This window comes from Balaenoptera ricei, chromosome 16 (assembly GCF_028023285.1).
Source record: "Balaenoptera ricei isolate mBalRic1 chromosome 16, mBalRic1.hap2, whole genome shotgun sequence".
NCBI lineage: Eukaryota > Metazoa > Chordata > Mammalia > Artiodactyla > Balaenopteridae > Balaenoptera > Balaenoptera ricei.
This window is the reverse complement of record NC_082654.1, coordinates 42444023-42464757: the sequence shown is the minus strand read 5'-3', so window position 1 is coordinate 42464757 and position 20735 is coordinate 42444023. Positions and strand designations below refer to the sequence as shown.

At 40.0% G+C, this 20735-nt stretch overlaps 1 protein-coding gene across 4 annotated transcripts in view; it reads left to right on the top strand.

Moving 5' to 3' along the window:
• PCDH15 (protocadherin related 15) overlaps positions 1 to 20735 on the top strand; it is a 748372-nt gene that overhangs the window by 507501 nt on the left and 220136 nt on the right. For all 4 annotated transcript variants that reach the window (XM_059899155.1, XM_059899157.1, XM_059899156.1 and 1 more), the window contains one exon: positions 2309 to 2437. In XM_059899155.1, coding sequence (XP_059755138.1) covers positions 2309 to 2437 — 129 coding nt within the window. The remainder of the gene's footprint in view (positions 1 to 2308; positions 2438 to 20735) is intronic.

Below are 20735 nucleotides of genomic sequence, written 5' to 3'. Positions count from 1 at the left end.
ACAACTTTTAAAGAAATAACATTTGTTAAACTGATTTTTGTTATTAAAGCAATGTAGCTCTCTTAGAGAAAATTTGGAAAATATATAAAAGTTAAAAGGAGAAAATAACATGACCTGTATTTCATCTAATCAGATGACATTAAAATTTATACATATCCATATACATCTACACACAAGCGTATGTTGATGTGCATGCATTCTTTAAATTAAATGATTTCATGGAGAGATGCACACAGAAGAGTGCACAAACCATAACTGTGCAGCTTAATGAATTTTCACATAGTGAAAATACTTGTATAATCACTATTCAGAACAAGAAACAGAAATTAATTAGCACTCCAGAAGCCCAGCCTTACAATCGTGCCAGTTTCTACTCTACCTTCTTCACAAAAGTGATCCCTATCCTGACTTCTATCACAATGGAGTATTTCTGCCAATCTTTGAAATTTATATACTTGGAATCATGTAGTGTGTACTGAGTTGTGTCTGACTTTGTACACTCAGCCTTAACATTCATGAAATTCATTGAGGTGAATGTAGTCTGTACATTCTTAGTATCACATGTTATTCCGTTGTGTGCAAAAAACACAGTCTATTATATAAACATCTACTATTGGTGGGCATTTAGGTTGTTTCCCGGCTTTGACTAAACAACACTGTTCTGCTTGTCTTTGACATTTCTTTAAATAAAATTTTTTTGGAGTTTTAAATACAGAAATATATATAAATCATACTGAATAGCTGTATAAATTTTCACAAAATAAGCCTATCAATGTAGCTAGTACACAAATAAAGAAATAAGCCATTATCAATACCCAAGAATCCCCTGCTATGCCTGGTAATATTTTTAATGACCACTGGACATTATATATGAAAAATTATAAGGCTTGGTATAAAATTATATTGCTCAAAAGAAGATTTAATATATGTCTGTTAAAATAAGGACAGATCACCTTAATCCAACCAAAATTTGACTATTGAGTTTTATCTGAGTATGGCCTGGTCTAGACCTTATGCAGCATTACTCATAGAGTATAGAACTTCAGTGATCCCAACAAAGCATGTGCTATATTCAGTCTTTGATTAGACAGAGCAGTTTCCAGCTTGTGTCACGTATGAAGATGTTCCTTGATTTTGCAACAGAAAGGATAGTGTATTTACCAGGACTTCTCCTCCTTAGTAGCTAGGAAGTCCAGTTTTTGACCCCTCGGGCCCATGACCGCTGCAAAATTTCTTCAGATTCACTTCCTCTAAGTCACTTCTTTATGCTCAGCTTTTTAGCCTCTCACCCCACATCACTTACAGATTAGGACAAATCCTGTTTGTCTTTTTTAAAAAGAAAGTTAAGTAATTCTCTCATGACAGTACCATCCTGCTTTTTCCTCCTACTTTTGATTTGCATGTTATTAAATATTTAATATCATAGCATAATGGATTTTTCATTTTCCAGCCTAGAATACTTTCATTCTCTAATTTTGGTCTCAGCCTTCTGTGATCTGCCCCTCACTGTGACAGAGCTGGGTGGAGGGCATGTGCTGTACTCAGGCTTTGATTAGACAGAGCAGTTTCCAGCTTGAGTCATGTATGATGTTCCTTGATTGTGCAAAAGTCATTGACCTACATTATGTTCTCGAGTTGCAGCAGGCTGGGATTTTACCTTTTAACCAGGTAGCACGTACTACTGGTAGGATTACACACTTACCATTTCCTTAGGCTGTATAACCATAAGGTTGTTTGTGTGTGTGTTTTTGTTTGTTTTTTATGATTAGTGGTGTATGGTCCTCAAACTCTTAGTTTAGATGTGAACCTAGAAAATTACTAATATAGTATTTTCTGGTAGTATTTGCTTACCTGAAAATACCCATTTGACATACCATGCTATTTTATAGTGTACTAGTTATATTTTTAAACAGTACAACATATAAGTGGTAAAAACTGCAGAAATGTTACATTTCAGAGAAGAAGGGGTACAAGTGTCTATAAACAAAAACTTACCACCCACAAAATGTGAACAAGATAAAGGTAAAACACTTTCTAAAAGTAAGCCTCCAGGAAATACTTGACATTTTCAAGGAGGTGTTTGCCCTTTAATATCATTTGTTTTTTCCATCTGTTTTTTGAGGTGTTTGAAAATTGCGAGCTTCCTCTTTTTTTTTTTTCCTTGTCTTTTTTGGAAAGCCAAGGAATAGGAATAGTAATGAGATACCTTTCAGATAGACAAATGCCAGTATGACTAATTAACTGACATAAAAATAAAAATAACTCCTCTCACATTTAATCCCCCCCCCCCCATTTTTTTTTCTTTAAGACCTCAACTGCCACAGTAAATGTGGTGGTGACAGATGTCAATGACAATGCTCCAGTGTTTGATCCCTATCTGCTCAGAAATCTATCAGTGGTGGAAGAAGAAGCCAATGCGTTTGTGGGTCAAGTAAGGGTAAGTGGAGTATTTATGTGTATCTTAAGTGTATTTTTTAAAAGTGAGTAATTTTCTTACATTTTAATTTGAAAAGAAATTCAGCTAATGCCATGTGTTAAATGATAGAGCATCAGAATTATCTGAAAGCAATAAGCAAGATCAGTTGGGTATAAGACAAGATGGTAATAAAGTGCATTCATTCTTGATCACTGTGCTGGATAACCTTCAAGATTTTTTTTTTATAAATCATATTGTGTCCATTTGGATTTAAGTTGTTAAGCTCGCTGATTTATATTTTATGACCACTATAATTTAAACATTGATTCATTTGAGAGTATTATTTTCTTATTTAATATATATTTTTACTTTCTGGAATTACAATAAAGTATTTTTAGAGAAGTATGTAATTATCTATACCATTAAGCATAAATTTGGAAACGCATACCTCAAAACACAAATGCTTAGATGTAATGTCATTTGCTTGTGTAAACATATCTTTAGCATCTCCTGTGTACCTTATATTTCAGTTGCATCCCTGTCCAACATACTCAACATTCATTTCTAGGTATGCTCTCTTAATTCCTAACTGGAAATATTAGCCAGTGTCTGTTACTCTTTTGATGAATAATCCCATTTTTCTTAAATCAGAGACAATACTTTTTTCAATTAGGCCATGCCTGGTCTTGAACATAGTGGTCTAGAAACCATAAGATGAGGGAAATTTTTGAGGAATGTACATATATCTTAAAGTGTTGACCTCAGATGATGCATCTGTGTGGTCTCCAGGAAAGGGAAGAATCCTCCAGCAAGAGTGAGTCAACCTGGTACCTCAAGTCCAGGTTTCAGGGTCCTACATCTTTCCTGTTAAGGCCTGGAGTTTTAAATAAGAGTTTTGCCGGTGCTTTGCAGTAAATCTTCTCTACAATTCAACTACTATTACAATCAAACAAAGGGTCTGTTTTTCAGTCCAATCTTCTCTCTGGCTTTAAAAGAGGAGGGTTTCTTTAAATGCTGTCAGCGAGACCTCTCTGACTTGAGCTTGAGCTCATCAGTTTTTTTCCTGAGAGCACTGACAATACTTGCAAAAACTGTTAACTCCATAGTCATTGTCATTATCATTGTCACTATCTTTCTCAAATCCTGGAGAAATTGATAAGATATACATCCCTTTATGCCTTTTTACCATCCCAATTCACCACAAGAGAGAGTCTTGTAATGATTCTGTTACAACATGCCAAGTGGTCTTGATGCCATGTGGCCAGCAAGACATTCAACTCCAGAACCCCACACAGTACCTCTGGTATCAAAAGTTTTACTGTAGATTCTACAAGAAAAAACCTGGATACAAAAGAGTCAGGTATAAATAGTTTTTCTGAGAAGTTAAAGTAATACTCATAGGGAAGTGAGGAAGTGATGCAGAGAAGAGAAGGCAGACAATAAAGGGATTGCAGTTAACCAGCTGTCCTTAAGAGAAATGGAGCTTAATCTGAAGGGCAAATTCTGGGAAGTGACACAAAATACATTCCCCAGAATTAATGATCCTGAAAAGTGATGGAACTGGTAAATTCACACACTAACACCTGAGAGTTCTTGGTCAGCGATGCTGTGGATGAGGGCACATTTCAGCACTTCCTGCCTCCAAGCAAGCATCCAGCTCTCTGCAATTCTGATATAAGGGCGTTCAGGGAGACTGCAGTTACTCGCAGATGGAAGTTGGCCAGAAACTATACATGCTCTGAGAGACGTGCATGGGGCACTGACAGTTTCTGTTACACCAAGCAAAGAAGGTGATTAAATCTATAAGAGGGGCATGTTCTGAAAACAGAGAAAGGGGGCAATGTTGAAGCTGATTCATGAAGGATGAACACTGGTGAGAAGGAAGTTGAAAGGGGTTAGAAACTGTGTAAGGAAAGGTGATTGCATGGATGAAAGCATAGACAAATGACAGCATGTGACATATCATAATTACATTAAATAAGATGTGCCATATCATAAATGTTTCTCTTTGCCATGTTGTAGAAGGTGCTGGGGGGACCTCTAGAGGGTCTGAGGTGCTGGTATCATTAGATTTTTATTTTATAAAGATTGCTGCTAAGTAGATTGTAATGGGAGATTATAAATCCAGAAAGCTGAATTAGAAGGCAATTATAATAGCCCAGACATTGAAACTTGAACTAATGTAATAGTTTAATCATAATAGTTAAATTATATTACAGTTGTCACTCTAGGATGACACTTTGATGGAAACTGAAAATTATTTTAATCATATCTATCAAGTAGTCAGATAAAGAGGGATTGGAAATTTAGGAAAATTATCTTTCCCATTTCTTTTAATTTACTTAACATTGGAGACATACAGCCCATAGGGAACATACAGCTCATAAAACATACATAGACATTAGCATGCTGATTGATTTTTAGTTTTATTTTTCCTTTCTCTTATCTTTGCCACTTTTCCTAGTGATGCTTTGTCTTTGAAAGAATTACAGCATTAACTTTTTTTTTTTAAACATCTTTATTGAAGTATAATTGCCTTACAATGGTGTGTTAGCTTCTGCTTTATAACAAAGTGAATCAGTTATACATATACAATATGTTCCCATATCTCTTCCCTCTTGCATCTCCCTCCCTCCCACCCTCCCCATCCCACCCCTCTAGGGGGTCACAAAGCACCGAGCTGATCTCCCTGTGCTATGCGGCTGCTTCCCACTAGCTACCTATTTTACATTTGGTAGTGTATATATGTCCATGACACTCTCTCACCCTGTCACATCTCACCCCACCCCCTCCCCATATCCTCAAGTCCATTCTCTAGTAGGTCTGTGTCTTTATTCCCGTCTTGCCACTAGGTTCTTCATGGCTTTTTTTCCCCTTAGATTCCGTATATATGTGTTAGCATACTGTATTTGTTTTTCTCTTTCTGACTTACTTCACTCTGTATGACAGACTCTAACTCCATCCACCTCATTACAAATACCTCCATTTCATTTCTTTTTATGGCTGAGTAATATTCCATTGTATATATGTGCCACATCTTCTTTATCCATTCATCTGTCGATGGACATTTAGGTTGCTTCCATGTCCTGGCTATTGTAAATAGAGCTGCAATGAACATTTTGGTACAAGACTCTTTTTGACCTATGGTTTTCTCAGGGTATATGCCCAGTAGTGGGATTGCTGGATCGTATGGTAGTTCTATTTGTAGTTTTTTAAGGAACCTCCATACTGTTCTCCATAGTGGCTGTATCAATTTACATTCCCACCAACAGTGCAAGAGAGTTCCCTTTCCTCCACACCCTCTCCAGCATTTATTGTTTCTAGATTTTTTGATGATGGCCATTCTGACTGGTGTGAGATGATATCTCATTGTAGTTTTGATTTGCATTTCTCTAATGATTAATGATGTTGAGCATTCTTTCATGTGTCTGTTGGCCATCTGTATATCTTCTTTGGAGAAATGTCTATTTAGGTCTTCTGCCCATTTTTGGATTGGGTTGTTCGTTTTTTTGTTATTGAGCTGCATGAGCTGCTTGTAAATCTTGGAGATTAATCCTTTGTCAGTTGCTTCATTTGCAAATATTTTCTCCCATTCTGAGGGTTGTCTTTTGGTCTTGTTTATGGTTTCCTTTGCTGTGCAAAAGCTTTTAAGTTTCATTAGGTCCCATTTGTTTATTTGTGTTCTTATTTCCATTTCTCTGGGAGCTGGGTCAAAAAGAATCTTGCTGTGATGTATGTCATAGAATGTTCTGCCTATGTTTTCCTCTAAGAGTTTGATAGTGTCTGGTCTTACACTTAGGTCTTTAATCCATTTTGAGTTTATTTTTGTGCATGGTGTCAGGGAGTGTTCTAATTTCATACTTTTACATGTATCTGTCCAATTTTCCCAGCACCACTTATTGAAGAGGCTGTCTTTCCTCCACTGTATATGCTTGCCTCCTTTATCAAAGATAAGGTGACCATATGTGCGTGGGTTTATCTCTGGTCTTTCTATCCTGTTCCATTGATCTATATTTCTGTTTTTGTGCCAGTACCAAACTGTCTTGATTGCTGTAGCTTTGTAATATAGTCTGAAGTCAGGGAGCCTGATTCCCCCAGCTCCATTTTTCGTTCTCAAGATTGCTTTGGCTATTCGGGGTCTTTTGTGTTTCCATACAAATTGTGAAATTTTTTGTTCTAGTTCTGTGAAAAATGCCAGTGGTAGTTTGATAGGCATTGCATTGAATCTGTAGATTGCTTTGGGTAGTAGAGTCATTTTCACAATGTTGATTCTTCCAATCCAGGAACATGGTATATCTCTCCATCTATTTGTATCATCTTTAATTTCTTTCATCAGTGTCTTATAATTTTCTACATACAGGTCTTTTGTCTCCTTAGGTAGGTTTATTCCTAGATATTTTATTCTTTTTGTTGCAATGGTAAACGGGAGTGTTTTCTTAATTTCACTTTCAGATTTTTCGTCATTAGTGTATAGAAATGCAAGAGATTTCTGTGCATTAATTTTGTATCCTGCTACTTTACCAAATTCATTGATTAGCTCTAGGAGTTTTCTGGTAGCGTCTTTAGGATTCTCTATGTATAGTATCATGTCATCTGCAAACAGTGACAGCTTTACTTCTTCTTTTCCAATTTGGATTCCTTTTATTTCTTTGTCTTCTCTGATTGCTGTGGCTAACACTTCCAAAACTATGTTGAATAATAGTGGTGAGAGTGGGCAACCTTGTCTTGTTCCTGATCTTAGTGGAAATGGTTTCAGTTTTTCACCATTGAGGACAATGTTGGCTGTGGGTTTGTCATATATGGCCTTTATTATGTTGAGGAAAGTTCCCTCTATGCCTGCTTTCTGCAGGACTTTTATCATAAATGGGTGTTGAATTTTGTCGAAAGCTTTCTCTGCATCTATTGAGATGATCATATGGTTTTTCTCCTTCAATTTGTTAATATGGTGTATCACATTGATTGATTTACGTATATTGAAGAATCCTTGCATTCCTGGGATAAACCCCACTTGATCATGGTGTATGATCCTTTTAATGTGCTGTTGGATTCTGTTTGCGAGTATTTTGTTGAGGATTTTTGCATCTATGTTCATCAGTGATATTGGCCTGTAGTTTTCTTTCTTTGTGACATCTTTGTCTGGTTTTGGTATCAGGGTGATGGTGGCCTCGTAGAATGAGTTTGGGAGTGTTCCTCCCTCTGCAATATTTTGGAAGAGTTTGAGAAGGATAGGTGTTAGCTCTTCTCTAAATGTTTGATAGAATTCACCTGTGAAGCCATCTGGTCCTGGGCTTTTGTTTGTTGGAAGGTTTTTAATCACAGTTTCAATTTCAGTGCTTGTGATTGGTCTGTTCATATTTTCTATTTCTTCCTGGTTCAGTCTCGGCAGTTTGTGCATTTCTAAGAATCTGTCCATTTCTTCCAGGTTGTCCATTTTATTGGCGTAGAGTTGCTTGTAGTAATCTCTCATGATCTTTTGTATTTCTGCAGTGTCAGTGGTTACTTCTCCTTTTTCATTTCTAATTCTATTGATTTGAGTCTTCTCCCTTTTTCTCTTGATGAGTCTGGCTAATGGTTTATCAATTTTGTTTATCTTCTCAAAGAACCAGCTTTTAGTTTTATTGATTTTTGCTATTGTTTCCTTCATTTCTTTTTCATTTATTTCTGACCTGATCTTTATGATTTCTTTCCTTCTGCTAGCTTTGGGGTTTTTTTGTTCTTCTTTCTCTAATTGCTTTAGGTGCAAGGTTAGGTTGTTTATTCGAGATGTTTCCTGTTTCTTGAGGTAGGCTTGTATTGCTATAAACTTCCCTCTTAGCACTGCTTTTGCTGCGTCCCATAGGTTTTGGGTCGTCGTATCTCCATTGTCATTTGTTTCTAGGTATTTTTTGATTTCCCCTTTGATTTCTTCAGTGATCACTTCATTATTAAGTAGTGTATTGTGTAGCCTCCATGTGTTTGTATTTTTTACAGATCTTTTCCTGTAATTGATATCTAGTCTCATAGCATTGTGGTCGGAAAAGATACTTGATACGATTTCAATTTTCTTAAATTTACCAAGGCTTGATTTGTGACCCAAGATATGATCTATCCTGGAGAATGTTCCATGCGCACTTGAGAAAAATGTGTATTCTGTTGTTTTTGGGTGGAATGTCCTATAAATATCAATTAAGTCCATCTTGTTTAATGTATCATTTAAAGCTTGTGTTTCCTTATTTATTTTCATTTTGGATGATCTGTCCATTGATGAAAGTGGGGTGTTAAAGTCCCCTACTATGATTGTGTTGCTGTCAATTTCCCCTTTTATGGCTGTTAGTATTTGCCTTATGTATTGAGGTGCTCCTATGTTGGGTGCATAAATATTTACAATTGTTATACCTTCCTCTTGGATCAATCCCTTGATCATTATATAGTGTCCTTCTTTGTCTCTTATAATATTCTTTATTTTGAAGTCTATTTTGTCTCATATGAGAATTGCTACTCCAGCTTTCTTTTGATTTCCATTTGCATGGAATATCTTTTTCCATCCCCTCACTTTCAGTCTGTATGTGTCTCTAGGTCTGAAGTGGGTCTCTTGTAGACAGCATATATATGGGTCTTGTTTTTGTATCCATTCAGCCAGTCTGTGTCTTTCGGTGGGAGCATTTAATCCATTTACATTCAAGGTAATTATCGATATGTATGTTCCCATTCCCATTTTCTTAAATGTTTTGGGTTTGTTATTGTAGGTGTTTTCCTTCTCTTGTGTTTCTTGCCTAGAGAAGTTCCTTTAGCATTTGTTGTAAAGCTGGTTTGGTGGTGCTGAACTCTCTCAGCTTTTGCTTGTCTGTAAAGGTTTTAATTTCTCCATCACATCTGAATGAGATCCTTGCTGAGTAGAGTAACCTTGGTTGTAGGTTTTTCTCCTTCATCACTTTAAGTATATCCTGCCACTCCCTTCTGGCTTGCAGAGTTTCTGCTGAAAGATCAGATGTTAACCTTATGGGGATTCCCTTGTGTGTTATTTGTTGTTTTTCCCTTGCTGCTTTTAATATGTTTTCTTTATATTTAATTTTTGACAGTTTGATTAATATGTGTCTTGGCGTGTTTCTCCTTGGGTTTATCCTGTATGGGACTCTCTGTGCTTCCTGGACTTGATTAACTATTTCCTTTCCCATATTAGGGAAGTTTTCAACTATAATCTCCTCAAATATTTTCTCAGTCCCTTTCTTTTTCTCTTCTTCTTCTGGGAACCCTATAATTCGAATGTTGGTGCGTTTAATGTTGTCCCAGAGGTCTCTGAGACTGTCCTCAGTTCTTTTCATTCTTTTCTCTTTATCCTGCTCTGCAGTAGTTATTTCCACCATTTTATCTTCCAGGTCACTTATCCTTTCTTCTGCCTCAGTTATTCTGCTATTGATCCCATCTAGAGTATTTTTAATTTCATTTATTGTGTTTTTCATCGTTGCTTGGTTCCTCTTTAGTTCTTCTACGTCCTTGTTAAATGTTTCTTGCATTTTGTCTATTCTATTTCCAAGATTTTGGATCATCCTTACTATCATTATTCTGAATTCTTTTTCAGGTAGACTACCTATTTCCTCTTCATTTGTTAGGTCTGGTGTGTTTTGACCCTGCTCCTTCATCTGCTGTGTGTTTTTCTGTCGTCTCATTTTGCTTATCTTACTGTGTTTGGGGTCTCCTTTTCACAGGCTGCAGGTTCGTAGTTCCCGTTGTTTTTGGTATCTGTCCCCAGTGGGTAAGGTTGGTTCAGTGGGTTGTGTAGGCTTCCTGGTGGAGGGGACTATTGCCTGTGTTCTGGTGGATGAGGTTGAATCTTGTCTTTCTGGTGGGCACGTCCACGTCTGGTGGTGTGTTTTGGGGTGTCTGTGACCTTATGATTTTAGGCAGCCTCCCTGCTAATGGATGGGGCTGTGTTCCTGTCTTGCTAGTTGTTTGGCATAGGGTGTCCAGCCCTGTAGCTTGCTGGTCGTTGAGTGAAGCTGGGTCTTGATGTTGAGATGGAGATCTCTGAGAGATTTTTGTCGTTTGGTGTTACGTGGAGCTGGTAGGTCTCTTGTGGACCAGTGTCCTGAAGTTGGCTCTCCCACCTCAGAGGCACAGCCCTGATGCCTGGCTGGAGCACCAAGAGCCTTTCATCCACACAGCTCAGAATATAAGGGAGAAAAAAATAGAAAGATAAAAAGAGGATAAAATAAAATAAAATAAAGCTATTATAATAAAAAATAAGAAAAAAAATTATTAAGAGTAAATGTATTCAGAAAAAAATTTTTTTTTAATTTTTAAAAATAGATTTATTAATTTTTTTATAGTAAAAAATAAGAAAAAGATTTTTAAGAAAAAAATTTATTTAAAAAAAATTTTTAATTTTTTAAAATAAAAAATATGAAAAAACTTATTAAAAAATTTTTTAATTTCTAAAAATAGAAAATACGGAAAAAATTATTAAGAAAGCATATATTAGGAAAAAAAAAATTTTTTTTTTTTTAAGTAAAAAAAAAAAAAAAAAAAAATGGACGGACCTAACCCTAGGACTGATGGTGAAAGCAAAGCTATACAGACAAAATCTCACCCAGAAGCATACACATATACACTCACAAAAAAAGGAAAAGGGGAAATTAATATATCCTGCTCCTAGAGTCCACCTTTTGAATTTGGGATGATTCGTTGTCTATTCAGGTATTCAACAGATGCAGGCCCATCAAGTTGTTTGTGGAGCTTTAATCCGCTGCTTCTGAGGCTGCTGGGGGAGATTTCCCTTTCTCTTCTTTGTTCGTACAGCTCCCAGCGTTCAGCTTTGGATTTGGACCCGCCTCTGCATGTACGTTGCCTGAGGGCGTCCATTCCCACCCAGACAGAACGGGGTTAAAGGAGCAGCTGCTTTGGGGGCTCTGGCTCACTCAGGCCGGGGGAGGGAGCGGTACGGAGGAGGCGGGGCGAGCCTGCGGCGTCAGAGGCGTCGTGACGTTGCAGCAGCCTGAGGCGCTCCGTGTGTTCTCCCGGGGAAGTTGTCCCTGGATCAGGGGAGCCTGGCAGTGGCGAGCTGCACAGGCTCCCGGGAGGGGCGGTGTGGAGAGTGACCTGGGCTCGCACACAGGCTTCTTGGTGGCGGCAGCAGCAGCCTTAGCGTTTCCTACCAGTCTCTGGGGTCCGCGCTGTTAGCCGCGGCTCACGCCCGCCTCTGGAGTTCGTCTAGGCGGCTCTCTGAATCCCCTCTCCTTGCGCGCCGCGAAACAAAGAGGCAAGAAAAAGTCTCTTGCCTCTTCGGCGGCTGCAGACCTCCTCTCCGGCTCCCTCCCGGCTCGCCGCGGCACGCCAACCCCTTCAGGCTGTGTTCACGCCGCCAACCCCAGTCCTCTCCCTGCGATCCGACCGAAGCCCGCACCTCAGCTCCCAGCCCCGCCCGCCCCAGCAGGTGAGCAGACAAGCCTCTCGGGCTGGTGAGCGCTGCTCGGCGCTGAGCCTCTGTGCGGGAATCTCTCCGTTTTTCCCTCTGCGCCCCTGTTGCTGTGGGATCCGCGCTGATAGCCGCGCGGCTCGCACCCGTCTCTGGATTTCGTTTAGGCAGCGCTCTGAATCCCCTCTCCTTGCGCGCCGCAAAACAAAGAGGCAAGAAAAAGTCTCTTGCCTCTTCGGCAGCTGCAGACTTTTTCCCGGACTCCCTCCCGGCTAGCACCAAAGCCCGAGCCTCAGCTCCCAGCCCCCGCCCGCCCCGGCGAGTGAGCAGACAAGCCTCTCGGGCTGGTGAGTGCTGGTTGGCGCCGAGCCTCTGTGCGGGAGTCTCTCCACTTTGCCCTCCGCACCCCTGTGGCTGCGCTCTCCTCCGCGGCTCCGAAGCTTCCCCCCTCTGCCACCTGCAGTCTCTGCCCGCAAAGCGGCTTCCTAGTGCCTGGAAACCTTTCCTCCTTCACGGCTCCCTCCCACTGGCGCAGGTCCCGTCCCTATTCTTTTGTCTCTGTTATTTCTTTTTTCTTTTACCCTACCCAAGTACGTGGGGATTTTCTTGCCTTTTGGGAGGTCTGACGTCTTCTGCCAGCGTTCAGTTGGTGTTCTGTAGGAGCAGTTCCACGTGTAGATGTATTTCTGCTGTATCTGTGGGAAGGAAGGTGATCTCCGCGTCTTACTCTTCCGCCATCTTCATCATTCTCCTAACTTTTATTTATTGTCTCCTAGTTCTTAAATTTGATGAGAAACATTCTCTATAATTTCTCAGCATTAAAAATTGAAATATAGACTTTAGCACTCATAATTTGATAAAGGAATAACTGTCCTGGTCTTTAGGCAATAACATGTTTTCATAAAAACCAAAATGAGTTTGAAAGTACAAAGGAGAAGGAAAACATCCAAAACAGGTGCATCCCACTGCTTCAGCACAGTTCCAGTTCATAGAATGGAACCTTGATGCATCACAATGGTCTCCTATTGCTACCTAATGATAACTATGTAATACATTAATTTCACTAAATGACTCATGCTCCACTTATAAAATTTAATTTTAACTGTCACCAAAAACTATTAAGACACACTTAAAACCAAAATATGTATGGTTAGTTATTGTATTAAATTTGAGTTACCAACTTCGCGTTTTTGTTCTAATGACGTTTTAGTACGAATAAGCCAATATTTGAATTCAAATGCTGAAGGAACCTTGTATTTCCTTTTTATTTATTAAGGTAGTGTTGTAGTATCAAACTTTACTTACTAGGTAATACTTCTGAAGCAGTATTTCTGGATTATACAGAGCAAAAAGTTTTATTAGCATATTAAATATAAACTTTAAAAAAATTTGAAGTATATTTGATTTACAATGTTGTGTTAGTTTCAGGTATATAGTAAAGTGATATGGTTATGCATATATATATTTTCAGATTATTTTTGTAATAGGGGCAGAGTGGGCACGCAGCCATTAGTATTATATACGACCATTAACACACGACCCTTAGCGCGGTTAGAGGTCCCGCTCAGTCAGCCTTGTTGTGGTCAGGGAGAGGCAGATGGAGGCCTTCTCCCCAGGGCCCTCCAGGCCCTGCAGCCTCAGGCCGCTGGGTGAGCTGGGGGGCCCAGGGACAGGCTGACAGCTGTGTCCTGCAGAGCTCCAGAGCCCTCGCCAGGGCCGCCCACCGGCCAGGCCCAGGCCTTGAAGCAGCCCAGAACCTCTTCCCCATCCCGGCTTTCGTGACCTAATGGTGGCGGCAGTCTCCATGGGCCATAGTCTGTGGAGGCCTCAGCAAATGGACTACATGGACACTGCCATTAAGGTAGCAGCTTCAACCAGCTTCAGTCTCTCCATTCAAATTCAAGAATTGGTACAGTTTAGTTCAGTTATCTACCCCTAGGAGGTGGCCAGAGGTCAGGGTTCGATAACATTTTCCCTTATAGGTTATTACAAAATATTGCATATAGTTCCCTGTGCTATACAGTAGGTCCTTGTTGGTTATCTATTTTAGATATAATAGTGTGTTTATGTTAATCCCAAACTCCTAATTTATCCGCCCCCCCTTCCCCCTTTGGTAACTATAGTTTGTTTTCTATGTCTATGGGTCTGTTTCTGTTTTGTAAAAAGTTCACTTGTATCTTTTTTTTTTTTTTTTAGATTCCACATATAAGCGATATCATATATTTGTCTTTCTCTGTCTGCCTTACTTCACTTAGTGTGATGATCTCTAGGTCCATCCATATTGCTGCAAATGGCATTATTTCATTCTTTTTATGGTTGAGTAATAGTCTGGCTAAACTTGTTTTTTAATGTAGAAGTTACTATACACAGATATAGTATACCACACTTAAATTTGAGAATCTTTTCCATATTCTCAAAACACAAGCAGTAGCAGTATAGTTGGGGGAAAGATGTGCATAGAATAAAACCTAGCAAACACAGTAAGAATAGATTGTGTCTCTATGTCAAATGTCAAATGTGTCATACTGATTATTTACTAAAAGGAATGAAAAACACCACAGAGGACTAAGGCGGCTCTGTCAGGATTCATGGGAAAAAATGTATCATCTGCAGTAGCTTAACAAATTAGTAAGATTCTAGGTTAAAAAAAAAAAAAAAGGAAATAGATATACCAGGTGGATGTGATACAAGACAGAATTGAGCCAAAAAGGCAATGTGAGAAAAAGTCAATTGTCTGTCAATAATGGAAGATTTGCTTAGAGAAGTTCTAGAAAATTGGTTAATACATGTTGAGTTCAGATGGGGAAGGCCAGGAAGGCCTAATGAAATAGCCACTGATAAAAAGACTTTACTTGTCAGTGTAATGTTTTGTTTAGTACCCTTCACAGTATTTCACAGGAGATAAAAAATCATGATGCTTAGTTCAACATGGTGTGTGTCATTTTCATTTGTTTTCTCAACTAATGTCTCATAGATTCAATCTTGAGTCTGGGTTGGAGAGTGAGGGGAAGATAAAGGAAGATCTTTTAATAAACACAGTCTTAGATACAGGGTCACAAGAGAACTTCTTTGTACTTTTCTAACAGAGTCTAGCTTATCAAGGAGAATGAGAGGGTGTTTTTACTTAGACACACTTGCTGCTGTAGGTGCTTCAGCACATCATTCTGTGTGCATGTTTCAGGTCAGTGGATACTGAAGGGAGAGCAGCAGAGAGAAACCTTGGAGCTCATGTCAAAGATGTCTAGCCTTCATGATAGCATCTCTTTGAGGAGTTTCTTAGGGGCCAGAATTCTTTTTCAGTTCTTCATCTCAGTTTTCAGAGTAGCCCTGGGCATGCATGCATGCACAGATTCATCAGGGAAGGCACACTTGGAAACAACACTGCCTGTTAAGGTTAAAAAAGGTTCTCAGCATTATATACAATACAGAGTGAACCTCTTCCCAGCAAAGTTCCAGTTAATACCTTGTAGAATTTCTTATGCTGAACTGACTTCTTTTAGCTCTAAGTAACAAAAATAGAGCTCTGAGTCAACAAAATGTTCTTCCAGTTCTAAAATAAAAGAGGCTGAATTTATTTAACCTGAAACAGATGTATTCCCATTGTGAGATCTGCATGCTAAATCTCAGCTGGCATGAAGTGGTAGTGATTCAGGTTTAAACCCTTAAAGCAGTTTTAAAATCATTAGTAAACTGCAGTGTTTAGAAGGGTAGTGATGGTGCCATTTTAAAAAGAAATTGATATCTCCTTCAACTATACAATTTAATATTAAACGAAATAAATCTGAACCTCAGTGGTCTGTCTCTGATTAATGTAGTTGTCGTCTCCCTCTGTGGGGTTCTAAAAATGAAATGAAGGTGGGGAGTTTTATGGTGTTTTATTTAGCTTTTGTAGCTCAGCATGACGTTCAACAGTGCCTAAAACTATAATACTTCTTTTTTAAGTGGGCCACAAGTGTGGATATTTATGGGTTCTCTTGTCAAATCAAACAATATAATGCAAAAACTGTACTCAGTCAAGTAAAGAAAAGAAGCCCACACAATTTGAAAACTTAATGATGTCCATTTTAATGCTGCTACCTAAAAATATTTATAATGGAGATTTATCTATTGCTTGTGAGTATTTTTGAAGCTTGGTGATCTTTCAGATATTCAATTAGTGGTTCATAAATAGATTAGAAAATTTTATGCATGTATTTTTATAATATTTACTTGGGATATATCCTTTCGCCAGTTTTTAGTCTTACTGTCAGCTATTATAATAGATACATGTACGTGTGCATACATGTGTGTGTATAAATATTCACAGTTGTATAACCCCAGATGCATAATGAATGATATCCATCCTCAACCCCATAGTAACCAATGACCTCTTTATTGCTAAATGTCATCTTTATCTGAATAACTTCACTGCTGCATTTGAGATGGATCTCACACTCTCCTTTATGAGACTCTACTACCTGTTTGCTCCTGGTTTTCATGTTTAAGCATGTCTGATTCTTTTTGTCTTCCCTTTATCTGTTTCTTCATAAACCTTCTTTTAAAAATATTGTATTAGTCCTTTTTCTCCTAGCTCTATTGAGGTAAAACTGGTATACAAAAAGGGACAGATAATTTTTTTTTTTTTAATGTTTCTTCTGATTCTTTTTTTTTTTAACTTTTTTTTTTAATTAATTAATTTATTTATTTTTTATTTTATGGCTGTGTTGGGTCTTCGTTTATGTGCGAGGGCTTTCTCTAGTTGTGGCAAGCGGGGGCCACTCTTCATCACTGTGCGCGGGCCTCTCACCATCGCGGCCTCTCTTGTTGCGGAGCACAGGCTCCAGACGCGCAGGCTCAGCAATTGTGGCTCACGGGCCCAGTTGCTCCGCGGCATGTGGGATCTTCCCAGACCAGGGCTCGAACCCGTGTGCCCTGCATTGGCAGGCAGATTCTCAACCACTGCGCCACCAGGGAAGCCCAGGACAGATAATTAATGTATGCGATTTGGTGACTTTGAGTTGGGAAATATACATGTACACTTTTGTTACCATCACCACAATCAAGGTAATAACCATATTCATCACCTCCAAAACAAACTTTGGATATTGGAACTGTTTTCTCATTTGTTTTAATTCTACACATTTTGGGGGGAAATTCCACTGACATTAAAAACCACTGTTTTAATTACACTTGGATGCTGATGTCTTCCACAGCTATATCTATAACCGCTTCTGCTCCTTCAGCCTACAGCCTCAAATAGACATTTATCTGTAAAACAAACCCGCTTGAATGTCCTAGAGGCACCTCAAATTCAACATGTTTAAGATTGAACCCTTATTTTCATCTTCCTCAGAAAGGGCTTCTTCTCCTGAATTCCGCATCTCAGTTTATTATTCCCAAGCCAAACTGGAGAGCCATCTCAGTCTTCTCTTTATCCCTCACTGTCCATATCCAGTCAGTCACCAATCTTGATAAATTGACATGCTTCAAATAGTTTTCAAATTTTCTCCTCTCTCCAAAACAATAACAGTCAGGCTCTCGTTATATGTCTCCTGACCTATTGTTACAACCTCCTAATACGTTACCCTATCATTAATCTTAACAAACTTCATACTTATCCTTCATATAACTGCTGGGGATGTCTCTAACAAACACAGTTCAATAGTAGAAAGTAACCCTCAATGCAGCAAACAAGGCACACTTCCCATTACTGCTTTTACAGCTTCACCTCCAGAACACTAATCTACTTGAGATTACTAATGCGTGTTCTCAGAACTCTCCCATGTCTGTTTGCCTCTGCTCATGCCCTCTGCCCTCATTTCTTCATTCTCCATTTTTTATTTAGATAGCTCATCCTTGGAAATTTTAGTCAAACATAATCTTGGCCAGAAAAGCTTTTTCTGAACTTTTCTATGTCCTAAATGGCCCATCTCATACTGTGCACAACTTTTTGGTAGTGCTTACCAAAATCTATTGAAAGTTTCCATTTACTCAAATTTCTTGAAAGCAGAGACTGTGTCATATTGATCTTAGAAACCTCACTACCCAGCCCAATATTTGGGTCTTATAAGATGCTAAATTAAACTAGACCTAATGGATTAAAATGATCTGAAAGTACATTTTTCCACTGAAGATTCATGAACATTGTAGAAAGAGAAATATATGTCAACAACTAAAATACCTATTGGGCTTACCTCACACACATACATGCAAGGAAATAAGTAGTCTTGATAAATGGAGAAAAACTGTTGATACTGGAAATCTGTCTACTTTTAGAATTTCAACACGTAGAATAGTATATATAGGGTTGATTTAAAAAGCAGTATTGGAGACCTTCAAGATGGCGGAAGAGTAAGACATGGAGATCACCTTCCTCCCCACAAGTACATCAGAAATACATCTACATGTGGAACAACTCCTACAGAACACCTACTGAACGCTGGCAGAAGACCTCAGACTTCCCAAAAGGCAAGAAACTCCACACGTACCTGGGTAGGGCAAAAGAAAAAAGAAAAAACAGAGACAAAAGAACAGGGATGGGACCTGCACCAGTGGGAGGGAGCTGTGAAGGAGGAAAAGTTTCTACACACTAGGAAGCCCCTTCGCCGGCGGAGACTGCGGGTGGCGGAGGGGGGAGCTCTGGCACCGCGGAGGAGAACGCAGCAACAACGGTGCAGAGGGCAAAGCGCAGAGATTCCCGCACAGAGGATCGGTGCCGACCACCACTCACCAGCCCGAGAGGCTTGTCAGCTCACCCGCCGGGGCGGGTGGGGGCTGGGAGCTGAGGCTCGGGCTTCAGTCGGATCACAGGGAGAGGACTGGGGTTGGTGGCGTGAACACAGCCTGAAGGGGTTAGTGTGCCACAGCTAGCCGGGAGGGAGTCTGGAAAAAAGTCTGGAGCTGCCGAAGAGTCAAGAGACTTTTTCTTGCCTCTTTGTTTTGCGGTGCGTGAGGAGAGGGGATTAAGAGCGCCACTTAAAGGAGCTCCAGAGACGGGCGCAAGCCGCGGCTATCAGCACGGACCCCAGAGACGGGCATGAGATGCTAAGGCTGCTACTGCAGCCACCAAGAAGCCTGTGTGCAAGCACAGGTCACTCTCCACACCTCCCATCCTGGGACCCTGTGCAGCCCGCCACTGCCAGGGTCCCATGATCCAGGGACAGCTTCCCCGGGAGAACACATGGCGCACCTCGGGCCGGTGCAACGTCACGCCGGCCTCTGCCACCGCAGGCTCGCCCCACATCCGTACCCCTCCCTCCCTCCCCCCGGCCTGAGTGAGCCAGAGCCCCCGAATCAGCTGCTCCTTTAACCCCGTCCTGTGTGAGCGAAGAACAGACACCCTCAGGCGACCTACACACAGAGGCGGGGCCAGATCCAAAGCTGAACCCCAGAAGTTGTGCGAACAAAGAAGAGAAAGAGAAATCTCTCCCAGCAGCCTCAGGAGCAGCAGATTAAATCTCCACAATCAACTTGATGTTCCCTGCATCTGTGGAATACCTGAATAGACAACAAAAAATCCTAAATTGAGTTGGTGGACTTTGGGAGCAATGATATATATATATATTTTTTCCTTTTTCCCTTTTGTGAGTGTGTATGTGTATGCTTCTGTGTGTGATTTTGTCTGTATAACTTTGCTTTTACCATTTGTCCTGGCTTCTGTTGGATTTTTTTTTTTTTTAAGTATACTTTTTAGTGCTTGTTATCATTGCTGGATTTGTTTCTTGCTTTGGTTGCTCTCTTCTTTCTTTCTGCCTTTCTTTTTTTTTTTTTTTTAATTAATTTATTTATTTTTGGCTGTGTTGGGTCTTTGTTTCTGTGCGAGGGCTTTCTCTAGTTGCGGCAAGCGGGGGCCACTCTTCATCGCGGTGCGCGGGCCTCTCACCGTCACGGCCTCTCTTGTTGTGGAGCACAGGCTCCAGATGCGCAGGCTCAGCAATCGTGGCTCACGGGCCCAGTTGCTCCGCGGCATGTGGGATCTTCCCAGACCAGGGCTCGAACCCGTGTGCCCTGCATTGGCAGGCAGATTCTCAACCACTGCGCCACCAGGGAAGCCCTGCCTTTCTTTTTTTAATTACTTTTTAATTCATTTTTAATAATTATTTTTTATTTTAAAAACTTTATTTTTTTTATTTATTTTTCTTTCTTTCTTTCTTTTTTCTCCCTTTTATTCTGAGCTCTGTGGATGACAGGGTCTTGGTGCTCCAGCTGGGTGTCAGGCCTGTGCCTCTGAGGTGGGAGAGCCGAATTCAGGACATTGGTCCACCAGAGACCTCCCAGCTCCATGTAATATCAAATGGCGAAAATCTCCCAGAGATCTCCAACTCAACGCCAAGACCCAGCTCCACTCAACAACCAGCAAGCTGCAGTGCTGGACACCCTATGCCAAACGACTATCAAGACAGGAAGACAACACCACCCATTAGCAGAGAGGTTGCCTAAAATCATAATAAGGTCACAGACACCCAGAACACATCACCAGATGAGAACATGCACACCAGAAAGACAACATCCATCCTAGAACACAGGCACTAGTCCCCTCCAACAGGAAGCCTACACAATGCACTGAACCAAACTTAGCCACTGGGGGCAGACAACAAAAACAACAGGAACTATGAACCTGCAGCCTGCGAAAGGGAGACCCCAAACACAGTAATTTAAGAAAAATGAGAAGACAGAGAAACATACAGCAGATGAAGGAGCAAGGTAAAAAGCCACCAGACCAACAAATGAAGAGGAAATAGGCAGTCTACCTGTAAAAGAATTCAGAGTAATGATAGTTAAGGTGATCCAAAATCTTGGAAATAGAATGGAGAAAATACAAGAAACGTTTAACAAGGATCTAGAAGAACTAAAGAGCAAACAGACAATGATAAACAGCACAATAAATGAAATTATAAATTCTCTAGAAGGAATCAATAGCAGAATAACTGAGGCAGAAGAACGGATAAG